This window comes from Manacus candei, unplaced genomic scaffold (assembly GCF_025592945.1).
Source record: "Manacus candei isolate 608988 ecotype Guabito, Panama unplaced genomic scaffold, ASM2559294v1 h1tg000014l, whole genome shotgun sequence".
NCBI lineage: Eukaryota > Metazoa > Chordata > Aves > Passeriformes > Pipridae > Manacus > Manacus candei.
Genome location: NW_026138062.1, coordinates 70,505,686 through 70,526,544, shown reverse-complemented (window position 1 = coordinate 70,526,544; position 20,859 = coordinate 70,505,686). Strand labels below are relative to the sequence as shown.

The 20,859-nt window shown below is 38.0% G+C and overlaps 1 protein-coding gene across 4 annotated transcripts in view; it reads left to right on the top strand.

The window, feature by feature from the left end:
• Positions 1-20,859, top strand: part of USP25 (ubiquitin specific peptidase 25) — an 88,966-nt gene that overhangs the window by 34,531 nt on the left and 33,576 nt on the right. For 3 of the 4 annotated variants that reach the window (XM_051779590.1, XM_051779591.1, XM_051779593.1), the window contains 3 exons: positions 2,298-2,460; positions 15,291-15,377; positions 19,987-20,124. In XM_051779590.1, the coding sequence (XP_051635550.1) occupies positions 2,298-2,460; positions 15,291-15,377; positions 19,987-20,124 (388 nt within the window). Of the gene's footprint in view, positions 1-2,297; positions 2,461-2,780; positions 2,886-15,290; positions 15,378-19,986; positions 20,125-20,859 lie in introns of those variants that run through there. The other variant, XM_051779592.1, reaches the window with a different exon arrangement.

Here is a 20,859-nt window from a genome sequence, read left to right as displayed (position 1 = left end):
TTTACTTTTTATTTCATTGCATCACAGCTTTAATGAAAATGAATTTGACACGTAGAATGTGCAGCTATTCCATGTACTCTCTGAGGATAGATAATCTTAAAAGTAAAATTAAGGAAAAAATATCAGGAAGCTTTGAGAATCAAATGCTTTATTTGATACATGGAAACAGATTTGAGGTGGAGCTAGAGATGAGGAAATCCCTTACCTGCTAAAGAACCACAAAATCAAGGAAGAAATTTTAGTAGGTAATTAAGCTGATGAATGGTAATACTCTTGGGATCAGTGAACTGTTTCAGTTTTAGAATACTTATTTTTCTGACAATCTTGAAATATCTTGAAATACTCTTGAGGTTGGGGATGGGGGGAATAAAGTTTGTTTCCCTGAAACACAAGTAGTGTGGAGTAGGTATGGTAGTCCTGTTACATCATTCTAAATTTATTCCAGTCTGTCAATCTTCCTGTCAGTTTTAAAGTTCCCTTCAATTTATTTTAAATAAGATTTTTAGTAGTTCTACCTGCATGGGAAATTATTTTAACTATGTATGACTTTTTTTTGATTGATTACTTTGATGTCCCCATTGAGTAACTTTTACTCTCAAAGCAGATATACACTGGTCATCTAAAACTTTTAAAGAATTGTATTGGTGAGAAGAGATATAAATTTGACTGGTTTTTTTTTACATTTTGAGGTTTGCTTGTGAGATAACATTATTGTAAATGACTTTGAGAATCATCAACTATTGAAGAGTTCCATCCCTGTGCATTGTTTGAAGAGGTGTCAGAGCAGAAGGTCTTAGAGGATTATAAGCCTGTCCTTTCAGTGCTGTTAACAAAGTTATGTGTCAAAAAATAAATGTTAGAAATTGATTAATCCTTAGGAAATTACCAGTTTTAGGTTTTTCCTGAGATACATTAGTACAAAAGTGGTATTTGCACTAAACAGTCTCTCAAATTCAGAATACTTCTTTTATTCTATTTTATTTCAAAATAAGTAGCAATAAGAATTAGTATGTCCCCCAGAGCAGTTACCTGCAGTAAATTTGTATGGTGCTTTGTAGTTCTTGCTAACATACCTTTTCTTTCTTTGACAGGAACGTAGCTTGAAACAGAAATGTAGATAGGAAACTGAGAGATTACACTGTGTGTGTGTCCCTGTTTCTTTTTTTTTTTCCCCTACACTGTTCAAATATTGTCCTTAAGGAACTCCATTTACAAAGCAGACTAAACCTGCTTTTCTTTGGTGTTTACTGAGTCTAGAACTGAAGGGGTGCAATCCTTCACACTGCTCAGACTGCTTAGATGCTTGTCATGCAGCTCCTGGAATTCTGTGCCTGGCAAATGCAGCAGCTGGAGAGCAGCTCAGCCTTTTTTATGACAGTTGGACTGGATGGCTGGGGACAGTGACCACTGTGTCAGTAGTGCACATGCCAGGCAGCTCTACTTATGAGTTAGAGCCACTGTTACATGACCTGAATATATCCATGTCCATCTTTCTATTTAGAATATGCCTACCACAAATTACCCTTAAGGTGTGCTTTGTCACCACGCTAAGCATATGTGCTGATCCAGAAATATTGTGTTGAGTGAAGCTTAAGAGCTTCACACCCATCAGATCTTACTGCCATGTGAAATATGGATATTCAGCATAAATCACTTAGGAACAGTTTCCTGCAAAGAGTGTGGTCATTGAAGCATACAGTTAACTTGTTGGGTGGCATTTTGAAAAATGGGGGGGAGATGTCTTTCCATGGCTCATAAAGTAATTGCTTGCTATGTAAAGTGATTAACACAGTTGCATAAGTTGCAAAAATGGAAACTAAGAAACTGCTTTCATTTTTGAAAGTTGCCTAGCCAGCTTTGGCTTCCTGTCAGTAAAAGAAAGATTGGTGACTTTGTGCTTTGCATAGTGATAAAAGCGTTTGTAGATGAAAGCACTACACTATTAGTGCTGCCTAAAATTTGTCCATCCTGTTGGAATCTGGTTCTTAAATAATTGATGACTTGCAGACATGGCACTTGTATCTTGAGCTCTCACAGGAGATTCATGCACTCACCGATACCATTTTGCAAAAGGTAATGGAATTACTGTAACATAGATAAAAGTAAAATAGCATCTTACTTTTAAAGACATATTATTGTATATAAGTTTAAAACCAGGCTCAGCAACAATAAGTGAATGATGTTATTAACATGTCTGTGTTAGTAGTTGAAGGTATTTTAGTACATGGTAGGTTTTTTGGGGTTTGTGCTGGTTTTTACTTTTTTCTCACATTTTTCCCTCCCTTCTGTTCCCAAAGAGTTCTAGAAGCCAGTATTGCAGAAAATAAAGCAAGTTTAAAGAGGACGCATCCAGAGGTATGGAGTGACTCTCCAAACCCTTATGATCGGAAGCGGCAAGACAACTGTCCAGTAGGATTAAAGAATGTTGGCAACACGTGCTGGTTTAGTGCTGTCATTCAGGTAAGCACCCCCCTCAATTAGCTGTGTGTACCCTTCATTGTATCTGTTGTGAGGTGAGTTAGCTTATTTTATGTGAATAACTTAAAATATCTGTTTTTCCTGGGAAGTTTAGGCCACTGCATGAGATGTTTTTGAGCATTACTTATTTATTGCATCTCTTAACGTGTTCATCCATAAGTCTGATTGAAGTGTAGAAAGTACTGGTAGCATAACTAAGTGAAGCTTCAAAATGTTTCTCATTAAGAAGTTGTGGAAGACAAGGAGTTGAGTCTCTGAAGATCCTGGGCGTCTGCAGCTCATACTGACATCAGTGACAATTGTGGATGCCTAAAAACATGTGAAAATTGGATTACAGATGAGGATCCGACTTTTTATATTAAAAGGAGCGCATGCAAATGTCTGAAAGGGGGTGGCTGACAATGGAGGTAGGTGGAGGAAATGAGACACCCTCAATCATGGAGTGCTTACTAGAATGGCTGCAAGGGGATGGATAGCTGGGTAGGGTAAAAGAAGGAACAACTGATAAAGAAGGAAACCTGAAAAAGAGGGAAGAGAAGGTCTGGTACAGCTGCAGTTGTCTGGTTTGGGTTGTTTTACCTAATACAACCAATGTGTGTGTCTGTTTTTGTGTATATGTAGCTTAATTGAAAGCTAGCTTTTTTGTTTTTTAAGATAGGGTAAATAGGGAAATAAGTACAGATACTGCAACTTGTCTAGTGAAAGCTAATGTTCTTATATCAATAGTTCATGTACGTAAACTTTATGAATCTATCTTTTAGGAGATTTTCTTTTAGAAGTGATTGCTAAATCTATATATGTTTTTGTAAATAATCTGTAGATCTACTGAAAAGTACTCCAATGCACAGAAAACTGTATATGAATACAATAGGGGGAAATTTATTTTTAGTGTACAAGAAGTGAGTTTGGCATATTGTAACTTTTCGTAGTCTGACATTTTGAGAGGAAGCAAATAAAATATTTAATACCCATTTTTAACAAATTACTGTCAGGCTGATGCACTTTTAGATAAACTAATGCTGTTACTTTCATACTGATGGCTGTTGTACTTCAGGCTGAGTCCATTTAGATCAATGTTCTGCTTAGCAATTTCCACAAATGGATATGTACAGAGGAGCACAGTTTGCATGATACTGCTCTGGTAAAACACTCCTGAGCCTCCATCTAATTTCACCTTGGAGGAGTTTCTTAACCCTTTGCAATTTGTTTAGTAAAATCCCAGTGGGCCTCTCTTGTATGTACTTGTTTTCCTTGAACCTTGCCAACTTCTTGCACCCACAGGGTCCTTTGAGTAGGATTTCCATAGTTGTGCTCCTTATTGTATGAAGAACTGCCATGGTTTTGTTTGTTTTTTGAACCTGGTTCCCACTAACTTTGTCTGGTGGCCTCCATGTCTCCTAGTGGAGAGTTTAGAAGTTGATTGCTGTTACAGTTCTGTGGGCTGCTGTCCTGCTCTCTTTTAACACCTTTATTTCCAGGCTGGCTGCTGAATTGCAGCCTGTAGAGAATCTGTTCTAACCTCTCATCCAGTTTGTTGCTGTTCTCTGGATCTTTCCTGTTCTAGTAGCATTTTAGCTGGGGAACCAGGAAAGTTCTTAAGGTGTGAGTGGACTATGAATTTGAGGTGGTATGATGGACAGATAAAGGCTCTTCAGGAAAGACAAGTAGGGACAACAAGGAAAAGTGTTTCTTTCCTCGTGAAGGAGTAGCTCAAATGTGTGTGATACTTGTGTGGGACAAAGATGACAGTTTAATATAAGAGTTTGTGGATCAGGTTCAGAGGAGGGGCTGGTAAAGGTGCCACCTTGATTAGTCTATTACAGACTACCCTCCTCAGGATGAGGATGTGGACAAAGCCTTCTTTAGAGGCAAAGAAGTCTGGATTATTGTAGTTCCCCTGGGAAGCTTTAATAAGCATCCTGAGTCTTGCTGGGTCCACCATAACAGCACACAATTAAACCAGATTTCTGGAGAGTATCAGGGCCAACTTCTTGACATGAGCACCGTTGGGCTAACTAGGGGTGATGCACAGCTGAATCTGCTGTGGGAAAAGTGGAGATGTAGTAATGTGGATACTCTTGACTGCAATGACCATGAAATAGTAGAGTTCAAGATCCTGATGGGAGCAAGGAAGGAGTAGCAGACCCTGGATTTCAGGAGAGCAGACTTTGTCTTCTTCAGGAAGTTAGTATCTGGGATTCCATAGCAGGCACCTCAGAAGGGCAGATTTGCTCAGGAAGGCTGAGAGCATCCCCTGATTGCCAGAAGGGTCCATTCTGCTCTCAGGGAGCTCATGGCCAAGCCCCAGTGCAAGCAGGCTGTGTGCTGGATCTGGAAGCAGAAATGGGCTACTGAGGAGGAGATTGGAAATGCTGTCCAGGCATGCAGGGATTGGTGTTAGGAAAGTGGAAGTTATCTTAGAGTTGATGCCTCAGAGGATGTCTAGGGTAACAAGAAAAGGTTCTTGATGGTATGCTGATCATAGAAAGCCAAGCAAGGAGAACGTGGTTCTGCTGCTGAATAGAGCAGGTGAGGTACTCAGTGCCTGACTTGGCCTTAGTCTTCACCAGTGAAGTCTCCAAGACCATTGTGCGTAGTTGGGAGAACTCTGATCAAGGGTTAAGGATTTGAGTCCGAGATTACTTGAGGAAACTTCACCCGTAATAAGTCCAGGACCCACTGAGCTACATCCAATGGTGCTGAGAGAAAGTGGGGAAAAGTCTTAGGAGAGCAACTCTCTCTCTCATGTTTGAGAGGTCATGGAGAATCAAAGAGGTTTCTGATTAACTGGAGCCAGGCTTTTTACAGCAGTGCATATTGTGTGGATGAGAGGGAACACAAGTGACTGAGATAAGAAAGATTCAACCTGGATATAAGGCATGTTTTTCCATGAGGACTGACAGGCAGTGGTGGTTGCCTAGAGAGGCTGTTGCAGGGTCTGTCAAACCTTGAAGGCTTTAAGATGCCTGAAAAAAAGCCCTGAGTAGCCTGGTCTGATCTCCCAGGTGACCTCCTGTGAGGTCAGGCAGGAGGCTTGACAAGAGGCTTCCATCATTCTCTTTTGACCTGAGTTACCTTATGATTATATAGTCATGTTTTCTGTTCCATTCTGTCTTCTTAATTATTTTATTCTGCTTTTAACTGTTATTCTGCTTCATGTGTGGAACTGATACTTTCATGGAACGATCTGCCATAAATTCCAAGTTTTGAATAATGCTAGTTAGCACATCATTTTCTGTAAATTTTAGGGTTACTTTGCACCACCTACCTCACTGTACACTTATCAGTGTTGAATTTGGCTTTCTTGTTATATAGATACTCAGTCTTATACGACCTGTCTGTCAGTTCATCTTTGCCAACTCTTGTTTTTACAACATTGTATATTTCTGTACTGAGCAAACGTGGTCAAAACTTGCTCTCCTTTCTAGATCACTTCTGAATTTTGCTTACCAGTGCAGTCTTGGTGAATGTGCACTAACCTCCCCTCAGGCTGGAACAGATGCCCTCTTTTTCTTTTGGAAGGCATATAAGTTGGATTAGTATTATCTGTGTACTGTTTGACTTCTTTGAGGTTTTTGGTTTTGTTTGTGGTGGCTCTTTTTGTTTGGTTTGTTTGTTTTGGTTTCTTAATGGGAAGGATTTACTTACTTGCAGGTTACCTGTATTTAATGCTGTAGATAATGAAATGGAAAGACTTCTTTATTTGTTCTATGACTTCCCCTCCCACTGAGGTTTTTCTGTTCTTAGGCCTCTTTCCTTTCAGCATCTAGTAATCTAACTGGTGTTTGAATTTTCTGTTTTCCTAGAGATCTTTTTGTGTTTCCCTTGATCATCTCTCTTTCTTTCTTTATTCCGTCACATGCATAGCTCTTTTTGCAATAGCAGAAACATTGTCTTAGTGTTAATAAAAAGAAACATATTATTTCCATAAAGATCTCCATGGACCTAATACGACTTGGTGTTTTACTTTCCCTGTTGTGCAGTCAGATTTTACATTCCATAGTAGTCCCAAATCTCAAGATGACTGATTTTATGTGTATGTGTGTTTCTGTGAAAGACATTTATACACAGGAAACTGCAAATGTTTAAATAAATGTTTTCATGGAAACTTGAATTTTTAAGTCATGAACCACAGAGATAAGAACAGAGGCCAGAGAATGTAAAAACCTATGCTAGACCTATGATCTCATGTTATTTATACCCAGCCTGCAACTTTATACCTTGAAAACAGATTATAAAGAGCTAGTGCTTATGGTCACGAACCATACTGTGTGAAAGTATGTGGTGTCTGGAATTATGATGGTTTGATCCTAAAAGATAGTGAAATGTCTGGATTTACATCTATGGGATATAATTGAAGTAAACCATTGAAAGATTTATAACTTCAGTTGGTTGAAAAATTAGGTTATTAATATTGTCTATCAGCCAGGAAGATTTATGTTTCAAACAACCATCCCAGGAAATTTAATGCATGTTAATTTAGAACATTAGCTAATACCATATTTATTTATCCACAGGGCAGATTGATTACTTGGGTTTCATTGACTATGTAGGAGTACTTTCTTGCTTTCATTGGGAGTCTTTTGAAACCTGACACATCACATAGGTCACTAATATCTAAATGTTAAGTACTGTCAGTCACAATGATATATTGTGTAATATAACCTAAAACTAAATTGCAAAGAAAGAAAAATCTTCCTTCTATTTAAGGGGTGCTTGTTAAGGGGAAAAAAAGATTTTGACATTTTGACAGTTTCCTTATACAGTGAAGGTTGTTTTTTATAGTCACCAATTAACTGACTTAGTCAAATTCAGTCATAAATGGTTTGTTGCATTTGCTTTACGAGCATGAAATTCCTTAATAGACGTTTGCAGTGAGTGACAGCAAACCCTAACAAGATTCAAACATTGCTGGAAATACTGCTTTTTAACCTGTATTTATTTGTGCTGTAGAGTAATTTACATATGTGGAAGTCATCCTCTTCTGCAGAGGAACCGGGGAGTCTCTCTTCAGAGAGCTCCAAAACAAAGTTTTGCTTTCGACAGTTATGTTCAGTGTTACTAGAATGAACAGGAATATTTTTTCCACAGTGTAACTTCTAAAAATCTGCCCTGCTCTTGAAGACTATTGGCTTGATAATAACTTGTATTTAAAATTGAGTCCCCAAGACAATATGTCAAAACAAAACTGTATTAAAGGGTGCTTGTTTCTTCCTTACCAACCAAGAAATGAATCAAGTTCCTCAATGAGTTTTCTTCCTCCTCTCGAACTTGTAATAAACCTATGTTTTTGACAGGAGTTCACCCGTGCATGCTTTTGCTATAAAAGTTAATCTAACTAAACAGTAGAAGGGCCCAAAGGACCCCTAAATCTTAAGGTTTTAGAATATTTCTAGAAGGTTGTTTGTGTGTTGTTTGTTGTTTTTTTTTTTTTAATTTTAATTTTGATTATTGTAACTGCATATGTCTGCTCTTGAAATAGAACTTCAGATATCAAGTTCTTTAAAGAAACAAACCACAAATGTAGCTCTGTTTTTACTTTTTTTTGCAGTAGATTTTAGTGGCTCCCTTGTGAAAAGGTAACTTCACGGTTTTTCTTGGCTTTAAGAGTTTATAGTCTGAAAATGGCTTATAAATAATACATGTGAAGCAGCTCCTTTGTGTCATGCTGAGCACGAGTTAAGTGTTTGCAGGACACGGGATGTAGAAGGTGGGTAAGTCACAGGACACGGATGTGCTGTTGGAATCATGTCTTAGGCTTGCTGCCTGTACAAGTTGTCTCCCAGATGTTTTGCTTTAAGACATTGCACAATACTAACTTTCTCTTTTGGAGTCCCAAACCAGGGTTTTGGTTGTGTGTGAGAAATAATGCAGGGCTTTATTGCTCCTTGATAAAGGTGTCACAGGAAATGCCGAGTAGTTGGTTGTTTAGTGAATGTTATCCACTCAGTGTGCCAAGACAGATTTTTGATGGAAGGAAGAAAGTGTGTGGGGAATCAATGAAAATTGTACTGTTACTGTTGCTCTGTTTCCCCTCCCCCAGTCCCATGCCTAAAACACTAAGTGCAGTGTTTTCCTGGGTCTCATGACTTCCAGAGGGCCTATCTGGACTGTAGCCATTCCCTTTACCAAATGAGGTATCCCAACAGGACAGCTGGGGTTTGGCATCTCCACACTCTTTTCTCTGGGATTCTGTCAGGGTCTGGTTAGTCATCCAAAAATGAGACGTTTTTTCTTCCACAAAAGTACATAGCTTGCAGAACAAAGAATTAACAAACTAGTGTCTTACAAATCTCCATGGTTGCTCTTTGACTTTCATTTTCAGGGTCCCTACCACTGCTTCCAGCATTTTAGTCTGTTGCATTGTGTTTGGGAACAGCCTTCTTGCTTTCCTGATGTCAATATATGTGGGGTTAGGATCTCCTTCTAGTTCTGGGAAGAAGTAAGGCAGCTTGATGGGTGAGAATCAAGCAAGTATTTTCTTCCCAGCGGGTGGCTCAGCTATTGTTCTTACCATCTTTGAAGCAGCCTCCCACAAGTATCTAACTTTTACATTAGTTTATGTTTCTTATTTGTCATGATGAATGGAAAGGATTGTGATGGATGATGTGGGAATGCATTAATACCAAAAATCCTAGGATTACATAATAAAATTTGCATATATACATATATATACACACACACATACACACTGTACATGACTCCCTTGCTTCCCTGGGCATAAACAGGAAGGTTGCATATTGAAAACATCCAGTGCTCAACCTCTGGGTTTAAATGGTCATTGATGGAATATTTTCTTTCCACTGTTTTCACTGTGGAATAGCCTGGGGCAGGTGTTGGTGGGAGATACATGATATAAACTGTTCTGTAGAGTGTCATGGGCAGAGGAATAATAATGTTGGAAATCTAGTTTCTTGCTTCCTATCCCTCTGTCACTCCCTCTGTTTCCCTGTAAAGATTGACTTGTTGCTTCCAAGTTCAGTCATCCTATAATATTTACCTACAGGATATTCCTTTTACTGCTTTTTTTTCTTCTGTGGTCCTCAGTTCCCTCAGGTTGCTTGTGTGATTTTCAAACATTTACCTTATATGTAGTGATACCTAATGTTGCAGAATTTTCTGTTGTGAGGGTTTGGAAAGCTTTAGTGGATGATGGCTTTAGCTTTGGCTCATAAATAGGTGCTCATTTAAGTAAAATAAAGGATACAGGATAAGTATTTGGTTGCAGTCCCATGTGCAGTTCCTAGATGTAGAAGGGCATTGCATTATTTAGGTGTATTGTTGAAGTTTATATCACATATTTCATCTATGCAAGAAGTTAAAAATTGTAACCATGTAGGGAAATGTTGGCTGTTATTTTATGTCCTAACAGATTTGGGTTTTTTTGCTTTGACCCGTATAATAGAGGAGTGGTTGAATGGCATTTTTTAGTATGTGCCAAGACACAAGCATAAAGTGAATTCTTCTGGACACATATCATACTTAGCTGTCTTCTGAATTGCAGTAATGTTCTGAGTTAGTTGCTATAAACAAGTAAATGTTCTCTAAATGCAGGCTGGTAATACCATGGTGAGATGTTTGTTTAAAGTGTTGACTTAACCCAAGTCTGCTAGCAGTCTTAAGTTAGTTTGACTTTCTAGATCAAACAGTATGCAAGCTGTTTTCCATCTTCTTCCATGTTGCACCTCAGCCTTTTGGAAATGCAAAACACGACCGCTTAAAACTGCTTTTTATACCTTGGTTATCAACAGTTTGGAATGCTGATTGGTTGTCTGTTTATAAATAAAACTGTCCTTTTAGGGGTACTTTCCAAAGCTTTTGAGATATGGGATGGAATCTCTCTGACTTTGAAACAGCTGAATGTTTCACTGATTGCTACCACTGTACGTGTGGGGTTGTTCTGCTGAAGTTCAGCCATGAGACTGTTGTATCTGTCTGTAGGAGTTTTTGTTTCAGAGAGGCAGAGGAAAAAAAAACCCTCTTCCTATGCTTTTGCAGTGAAGTTTGAACAGGAACCTGCTCAAATCCCAGCTTCAAAGCTGCTTTCCTCACTTCCCTTCTGTCTTCCTTATATGCAGTTTTCTAAAAAATACCAGAAAGGCTTTGGACTGTGCCAAAACCTCAGTATATGTAAAGAAGCACTATCATGAATATGTTTTGGGTTGCTTCCTAATTTTCTTAATGTCTGTCATTAGTCTCTATTCTGGAAACAGGATTTACCACTTAACAGGAATAAGACACACACAAGTGGAGTAGAAGGCAGCCCTGGTGTGAGTTGTAAGGAGAAGCAGGGCAGGCAGTGAACAGCCACTTCATGGACTTTGTTGTGAGAAAAGTAAGTTCAAGAATATAAACCAAAAGGGAAAAGGTAGATTAATAAATAGAAAAAGTGGGGAAGGCCTTAAGGGGAGAGAGAAGTGATTCTACCAAATTTGAATCATAGAATGGCCTGGGTTGGAAGGGACCTTAAAGATCGTCTAGGTTGCTCCAACCAACCTGGCCTTAAACACTTCCAGGGATGGGGCAGCCACAGCTTCTCTGGGCAACCTGTGCCAGTGCCTCACAGTAAAGAACTTTTTCCTAACTTCTAATCTAAACCCACCCTCTTTCAGTTTGAAGCCATTCCCCCTGGGATATAGAGTCCAAACGACTTGAAAGTTGGAGAGAATGAGATTTAGTTGGCCACTTTTTTTCAGTATGGAGCTTTGGACACTAATATTCAATTTGAGGCGTTTCTTTGATATAGATTATTACCATGAATAAAAAGTTAACTCCAATAATGCCCAATCTACCTCACTAAAACTAGCTCTAGATACCATAAACAACTGAAATTATTTATAAAGTGAGGTGAGAACATAAATCTCATTTGTCATGTTGGCAGAGGCAAACTATTCCAAATAATATATTTTGACATAGAGCCCTATTTTTGCTTTTTATTTTTAGGACTTAATTAAGGTTACTCTCTGCTTGCTATACAGAACGAAGGTACTAGAATATGGTCTAGAATAAACGTCAAATTGGAAATGCCTAAAATGTCCCAGATGACTAAACAAGGCAGATGGGTGTTGTGATGTGTTAATGCATAGGTAAGCTTTCAAATTAAACAAGATCATGTTTTAGCTAAATGCCAGTACCTGAAGGAATTCATTTAGGAGCTCTGTAGGAATGCAGACTTCTCTTTTTCCCTGCCAAAGCGTTGCTTTGCAAGCTCTCTTAGTAATATATATTTAGTTTTTGGTTTTCTTCTTTCTGTCCTTTCTTCCTTCTGTCCTTCCAAACTTAACCTTTGTGAATTGAATGGGAAGCTGTCTGTGTTCATGGTATTATGAACTTAAGGTTTTCATGTAAACTTGTATAAAGGTGATCCCTATTAAAAATTCTCTAGTTCTTGTGCAAAATTTTTTGCCTTTTTTTTTTCTCGTTCCCAATGCTGGGAAGAAAAAAACCAAAATATTTTCATCAGTTTGAAACAGCTGTTTTTAGTGCCCTGTGCCTACAGGATGTGCAAGAATCCATCACAGAGCCTGTGTGAAGCTTTCTGCAGCAGCTTGGTAGGTCATCTTTTATCTAGACTCAGAAGTACTGTTCTCCTACTCTCTAAGTATTGTTGGTGTCAGTAAATTTACTAATTTAGGACTCTGCCAGTGGCTTTTAATGACCTGTGCTGCATGCTAAGCTTTTATGGATTTAATATGCTGACTAATTTATATCCTTGCACCGTTAATGCAGCACCACAGTTCTTGAATTAATCCTTCACTCAGGCATCGAAATTCTGCCAAGGTCCTTATGTTTCATAATCCTAGACTTGAAGGGGGGAAAAGGGATAAGCAGGGTGTTTTAGGTGAGACCAAGACAACTTATATTCAGAAATTGCATCTGGGCTCTATGTAGGTTAACACTACTCAGAAAAGTGAAGGGTTTAGTATCTTACAGTCTTGAAGCTACAACTCTGCCTGGTTCTCTCTGGCATGATAGAAAATACATCTACTTCATCACCTATAGCAGGGGACAGCCACAGTATGTCTGTTGTCATTCAGCATTGTTAATGTGAATGACCTAAACTGACATTGGATTTCTGTTGGTTTTTATTCTCACTTTTCTTTTACTGTCTTGTTCCCCTCCCCCAAACTGACATAATAGGAGGCAGGTATTCTAAAAAAATCTATTGATTTTCATGGTAATTTGAATTGATATCACTTACCTCAGCCTTAGCTTGGTGAAGTTTCCAGATGACAGCTTTTAAATGGGTGTAAATACACTTGGGGATGGGGGGGGGGGAACAAATCCACAAACCCACCTTTTATAGAGTTCTCTTTGCATGCATAAATTCTGCATGCTTTGGTAAATTGTAAACAGATCAAGGCCAGTAGATCTGAAGTATCCACCTTTTAGATCCAACCTGTTTTCTCATGCTGGGACCCCGTGACAGTGTCTGTAGCTGAAGCCAAGCAGGTGAGAGGTGAAGTGCTGCTCCATGTAAAGTGTTTGGAAGGACAAAAGATGGCTCAGCAAACTGCAAATTCTTTTGCCTTGGCTGTTTCTGAAGCACTGGGGTGGTTGGCCATGGGAGGTCTCCTTTACAACTCTTTATCACAGGAAGAACTGTAAGTTCCTCACTGAGGTACTTTGGGCACAGAAATTGGTTGGTCTCAGGCACTTGTTTACCCTTACACTGGGGAATTATCTTTTTCTTAGTGGAAGTGTCCTGAAGTTGATTTAGCTCAGTATAGAAGAGCTATGGCACTGTCCTTAGCATTAGTGCTATTGGTAGTAGATTAACTGGGATGGTTCTGCTGCATCTCCATACAACCATGCACAGAGTGAGCTGTTCTGGAGAGAAGTTTAATAACTAAATATCTTGCATAAGAAATTTGAAGTAGAACAAAGCTGAAGAAGAAAAGAGCGTATTGGACAATCCTCTTAATTACTCTCAGCAGATTGCACAAATAGGTTTGTTCAGGTTAGTAAAAAAGCACAGAGTTATGTGTTCAGTTTAGAGTTCTGGATTAAAGAAATAGAGTTTTTGGGAAAAACTTACAGATTGAATGCTGGGCAAAAATGCTAAACTCAAGTACAGTTTTCTGTACATAATTTGTGTATTTGCGTTATGACATTGGCCTGCTCAGCTGCTTGGCATTTTGATGGCACTTGGATTAGTCATGGAGAAAATTCAGCCTTTGGACATTGTATTTCAGCAGCTGGTTTATTTTGTATGTAAGACATTGCTATGTTTTGCTTGATGAAGAGCCCACCAGTGGAATGCTGTTACATCATGAGATATAACTTCAATTAGTATCAGCTTCTAGAATGACACTTCAATTAAATATTAACATTTTCTCTGCTTTAAGTAAGTAAACAAAGGACTCTGTTTTAATCTCCCTTCTCTGCAATGATAGATAAAAGGGGAACGTGTATTTGGAACAGCAAAACAAAAAAAAAGTTTGACTACTCAATTATCTGCTTTGTTTTAGCAAGTTCAGAAACTAGTTTTTGGTTGTTTTTCATTTTATTTTTTTTAAATTATTTTTAAATCTAAAAAAGTTAGGAAAGATATCTCTAGGCTTTCCATTTTGCTGGGGATGCTGTGTACTGTGGGGTGTGGAAAAAGGTTAAACTCTGTACAGGCTCTTTACAAGGAACGTCAGGAACATGGGACCTTTTCAAGAACTTATTTGTTTTCCTTCCTCCATGTTCTGAAGTATTAGGATAAATGCAGAGCCTCTTTACAGTTTGAGTTTCACTTTCTTGGCACTGAGGGATTGAAATCCCATTAAACCTGTTGTGTTTAAGTGACTTAAGTCTTTACTTGTGTGTAGGACAAGTTGCAGGATCAAAATCTATTGCTGGAGTAGGCAAGCTCTGCTTTTTCAAAATAAATAGCTAATAAGCGATGGGGTGGGGAAAGAGTTAGTTATAGATTGTAAAACCAACAGGTATGAATAGGAGGGGAGATCTTTCCCATGCTGCTCTGATGAGCATGAGCATGTTTAAAATACTTCAGACCTTTTCTGCTACCCTGTCTTCATCAAAATGCTGTTCTGTCGTAATGAAGTGAATTTTAATTAAGATGCTTTCTGTCTGTACAGAAAAGCAGTCATGCAGCTACAAAAGTGGTCAGGACTCCGGTTCTCAGCCACTGCTTTGGGCTTTTATTCTTTTGCAACCCAGAGTTGTCTCGTTCTTGTACTCTCTTGGCTCCAGGCTCTGTGTTACACTGTGGAGTTCTCTGTGGGTGTGCCTGTAGACACCTGTTTTCATGTTGTAGTGTCTGTAAAATGGGAATATTATCACTTCTTTACTGCAGAGGTGTACAACCCAATTTCCTTATTCAAATGTACATCCCTCAGGTCCTGTAATACTGGGAGGAGTGGACAGAATGCAGAAAGTACAGCTAATTGCAAGTGGAATTAAGTTGCATATACAGAGGTGTATTCTCTCTGCAGTGAGGAGGTAGATGATAGAGGGCCTACAAGATCAATTTTAGATGGCTAAACAAACTTTCATTTCCATTTTAAAGCTGATAGTTATACAATTAAATTCTTGTTGTAAAAAGTAACTTGCCTACCATTTAAAACTACTATACCATTTATGTGATTAAGTGCAAAGAATTTTTTTTATTATGCTATTTTCTTGGCAAAAATAATTGTCTTCTGATGAAAATAAGTCTAGCAAAGTTAAGTGAAATAATCTACCTTCTGAAATGAAACTTTAGCATTGCATAAGTTTAACACTTAATTTCTTTTGCTTATTTGGAAGAACTTTGTATTGTTTGTAGAAGTGCTTAAAGGTTTTCTTAATTTTTTTCTTTTCAGTCATTATTTAACCTACTGGAGTTTCGAAGACTAGTTTTGAATTTCAATCCTCCTGCAAATGCTCAAGACTTGCCCCGAAACCAAAAGGTAAAATGAGAAGCTGACTTCCCCTCGTGGCTAAGGGCATTTCTCTCTCGTACCTGAATTTTGCGTTGTTCTCTAGCTCAAATTAACATGGATTTTAGAGGTGCCAGTTAGCAGTCCTCTGAGCTTCCTGTTGTGGATCTTACATAAATGATGTCAGCCTCGTGGCAGAGTGCAGGTCAGGGTGTGGGGAGAGGCAGAGCTCTTCTCTTGTGAATGTAGCTTGTCTTAGCAAACACGTGATTCCAGTTCCCTCACCCTCATGATGTGAGATTAAGCTTTCTATTAGCTTGTCTCTTCTAGCCTCTTCATGAGGTAATTGTAAGCATAAATTTTCTCTCATGTATTCTGGTACTCTTGTAGGATTGAGGAGGGGAGGGCCTTGGCTCAGGTTTCTTCTGACTTCAGACTAGCAAGGGGGAATGGTCATGGACTGATCACAGATCAGTTTTTCCTCCTTCATGGACACCCTCTGAGGAGCGATACATGGGAACCGCTTGGTTTCCATGCTACAAATTGGAAAGGTAGAGATGGGAAAAGGAAGTGGCTGTAGGAAGTGTGAAGACATGTGGTACCATTATTTTTAACAGTGGCTTACAAGGCAGTGAATTTTTGCGTATCCAGAAATTAGAAACATAGAATGGTTTAGGTTAAAAGGAACCTTAAAGATGATTCAGTTACAGCACCTGTGCCATGGGCAGGAACACCATCCACTAGACCAGGTTGCTCAGAGCTGCATCCAGCCTGGGCCTGGCCTTGAACACTTCCAGGGATGGGGCATCCACAAGTTCTCTGGGCAACCTGTTCCAGTGCCTCACCACCCTCACCATAAATTAGACTATTGCCTGTTGCCTCTTTTTTTCAGATTTAAAAAAGGGAGTGTGTTGTCTGCCTGTTCTTAGTTGTTTGTCACTTCAGGCTTGACTGGAATGTTCAGTAGCAAAACTAAGAGCTGTAATTAGAGAAGCAAAGGAAAAGAGACAGTGTCCATTTTCTAAACTTCTGAGTATGTACCCTGAAAGGGAAGTTGAATGTTCAGTCAGAACTATGTAATTTTTCCTGTGTCTGGTTCCCTTCCTCCTCCCCCACATTCAAATCACTTCTTTTTGGGTAGGAGAGCATGTTTGCATTATGTCATGAGATGGTGTGAAAATACAACATGGTTTAGTGCTGGGAACACGGCACAAGGTGGGGATGGGGCAGTGTATTCTAGTAAGAAAGATAAGTCATGCTTTACCAAAGAGTTGTACTGGGTTTTTTTATTTATTTATTTTTAGATTGACCTTCTGCATAGTATTTAATTATTCATCCTATAATTTGTTTTAGTAATGTCTTCCAGTACTCAGAGTTCTTTACCTTCAGTTTTCAGGGTGTAAAAAGCAGTTTGCATCTAAGAGATGGTATGAAATAGCTAGTAACAAGCTGTTGTCTTGAAAAACATCTTGCCCAAGCATTGACACTTGCAGCTGAATGCCTTTAGCAATTCCAAAGTGCTATTTTTTAGAAATTCTGACCTTGACAGACAGTATTAAGCCTGTGTGAAAAGGTTTGACGCCAGGAGAGGATATGGATTTGTGCAGAATCCTTGCTTTCTGCAGGCCTGCTAGTAGGAATCTCTGGCAGTAGTTTGTGTCCTCTCCTTTGTTAACTTAAATTCCAGGATGAAAAATCATATTAATTGGTGTACTCATTTGTCTTATTTACAGCTGAAAAAGGACTGGGACAATTTAGGAAAAGAGATCACTTCACTAGTTGGAACTTTGACAAATAGAGGAAATAAGCATGCATGCCCCCAAATATGGTGCTTTTATTTCTTTAGAAGTGAAGGCAAGTAGAGGCAAATTGATTTAAAGTTGTAATATGTTACCAGTTGACAAAAGGAAAAAAGAAAAAGGCCCCGAAATTTATTTCCATCTGCTTTTTTGTTTTAAAACTGTTTCAACTTTGTTTTGTTTTAATCTGTATTCTAGTATTAATAACTTTACATGACTGACATTCTTTAGGATCAAATTCCCATCTTAATAGAGACCAAGTTTTAATAATACCAGATTTTTAATACTTTGGTTTGCATCCTGTTGTTCTTCCAGTTGGTGAGACTTACTTAACTCCGGGGTCATGACAACCTCTTGATTTAGAATTAAAGCATGTGGTTGTACTTCAGGGAATATTGCATAGAAGGGTTGTTTGTTCTTTCCCATCAATATATTGAATCCAAATGCTATGAATGATTTGGCATGTAAAGTTGTTAATCCAGAGGTCATTGGTGTAAATTTTAACTTGAAAAACAAACAAACAAACAAACAACAGCCTCACCCCGTTTGCCTCAGCTAATTGGGCTTTGTTTTTCTGGATTTGGGCATGCACTTAACATCTCCAATCTGGTTTTGTTCTTTTTATTTTGAAATTAATTTTTCTTCCTTGATACCCTTCTGTAGCACAGACATAGTTCTCTGTAGTTACTGCAGCTTCTTTGCTCTCCCAGTTCTCTTACCTCTTGCTGTCACATGAACAGACCTTTTTGCTGCACACAGTGAGACCAGCGAAATATTTGGCCTCAGTGATATCTTCAGGAAACATTTTATTATTGGAGGAAGCAGGTTATTGTGCTACAGGTTAGCACATCCTTCCGCCTGTTTTGATATTATTTTCAATATTATCACTATGTCACTGTCCTGGCAAACTGATTGGCAATGATGAATGTTTGCTATGTATTAAATATGCAAACTGCTTTAGCAGTTATTCCAACATGTATTAAGAAATTACTTGTGCAGGCAGGATAGGTGATAAAATAGAGAATGTTTTAGATTATTAACTTCCCATACAGTTTTAAGTTCAAAACTCATTTTAATCTTTTTTTCTTGGTGTTGATGTAGCTGCTGTGCTGTGATCACTTTATTAGTTCTTTTGTTTTACTGTATAGGTCCTCTGTGGAACTGTATACCTTGTCTTGGGGACTGGCTCATGTTCTTTTGAAGTTTTTAGGCTTTGTTCAGTCAGAATCTGTTTGTTGTGGTAATGCCCACATAATCTGGTCAAGGATCATGCCTAATGCATTAAATCAAGCTTTTTCAAAAAAAGCAAGGATTTTTCTAGTCTTAGAGAACTTTGATAGCCTCTATAAAGATATTTGTTCTGAGTAATTCTACTGACATGGGTAGCCAGTTGTTCAACCTAAAGCTACAAATATGCTTAAAACTCAGCCAAATTAATAGTGTAAGTTTGGCTAATGCAACAATACTGCCTATATACTTCACATTTTAAAAAAAAAGTAAGATTTAGAATATTCTGTGCTTAATAATTTATATCACGCATATGAATTATCACTGGTATTTAAGCATTTGGATAAAATATATCTGTATCTAAAATTTGAAATTCTGTTTATTTTAATAGATCACTTTATAAAACAGTAAGAAAACTACCACTTTTGTAATTTGTTTCCCTGTTTTGCTGTTATATAGTTCTTTAAATATCTAAATGGGAGACTGATTTTGTTCTTAAATTAGGATGATTTAATGCTGATTTACTAGGGTGGCACTTGAAGTCTTCAACCTTTTCTGTGAGGAGTGTTTATAATTGGCAGGTGTTTTGCAAGGTGGACTAGAAAAGCAAGTTAAACTCAGAGATTTATGTGACTAGAAGTATTTTTTTGGTATTATGCAGAACATATATTCCAATTCACTGTGCAATTTTTAAAGCTGAAGTAAAACATGCTCAACATACAAAAAGCTTTGTCCATACTGGATTGACATAGGAGTGGCTAAACAAGTCTGCTGTTTGAGCGTGTGAAATAGTTTGTCATCAAGTAATTCTAGTTTGACCAGCATCTGACATCTGTGCCGCCTTTGAATGATACTTTGTTCTAAATACAAGTGGGTATTACATGGAGTTTAATTTCATAAGTATTTGTAAACCATCTACTCAGGAGTATGAGTGATATCCAATCTCCACTTGTAGTTTAATCTGTGGTATGAAGGATTTGTGTTTTTCTTTGCTTTTCATTATACAGGCAGAAGGCATTTCTTCTCTTCTGGAAATCAGAAAAAGAATGCCATAATCCCATGAACCGTACTTTAAATAATAGGTATAATGGAGAGCAGGGTATTTCTCTTACTTCTTCAAGAGAAATAATATTTATGTACACTTTATAAATTTAGTTTTCAGTAAAAAATAAGCTTAAGAAAGTGCTGAATAGTGTGTAGGCTCACAAGAAATTCTGCTAGAGGTATAGAGGAATACTAATTTCAATAAAACCAAGGTATATTGTTGCAGTGTATTACTTAAGGCTTTGTAAGTCTTAAGAGGAACATTTCTGTCTTAAATGCAGTGTGACTTGTCCAGTTGTCAATGTAACCTCACTTCAAGACAAACAGCATCATCTAGATGTAATTGCAGGGAGCTTTTAGTTTCTGAAATGTAATTTTCTTCCCAGAGAACTACATTACTTTGTAAAACTGACAAGTAAAAGGCATGCAACACTACCTTGTAGTACTGTAAGTAAGCTTATGTATTATTATGATTATTGGCAAGTTATACACTTAGTTTATTGGGTAGCACTTCTGTAAAGTAGATTTTTGTTATCACTTTGTTAATATTTTTAATTCTTCCAATACAGGAACATAGGAATCTGCCTTTCATGCGTGAATTAAGGTACCTATTTGCACTTCTAGTTGGTTCGAAGAGAAAATATGTTGACCCATCAAGAGCAGTGGAAATCCTTAAGGATGCTTTTAAATCAAATGATTCCCAACAGGTAATTTTCGATCAAGCTTATGCATGTTTTCGTATGGTCATCTGGGGTCATCTGGCAATAGGAAGTACTTAGAGTGGACAACAAAAATTCAAAATGTCCACAGAAAAACTTCGAGCTATTAGAGTCTTTGAGCTTTTCCTCTGATATTATGTGATTTCTAGTCAACTTTATTAGGAAAATTAAAAAAATATTTCAGACAGCATTCCTTTTATTCAGTGCACTTTCTTCCTATTGTTTCAGAAATTAACTAATAGATCCACATTCTTACTTTTAGGGTTTAGTTCTAAGTCTGAGGCTTTTGAAAGAGTGTTATCTGATGTAACAGTACATCCAGGGCTGGTACAGTCCTATTATCCTGTTTGTGTAGATATTGGTTTGGAGGATCCAAATGTTCATATTCAGGATTCTTACCTAAATCATAGTATATTCTGCTTTTTTGAGAAACACTTCATTTCTTCAGATGCTTTGTTTTCCCCCATGAGGTTATGTGGCTGAGGTGTTTAATTACAACAGCACGCTGAATTTAGTGCTCGATGAAAGTAATATTAGTCACCACTTGTTAGATACCAAAGGGTTTGAACAATGGGATTCATGAGATGCCTTTGGACTAGCATGGTATGAAAGCTGAGCCCAAGTAATAAGGATCACAGGACAGTGTCACAGCTGAGGAACACCAGAGCCACTCATAAAACAAAAACCAATCATGGAATAGTCTTAGCCACAATGTGATTTTGG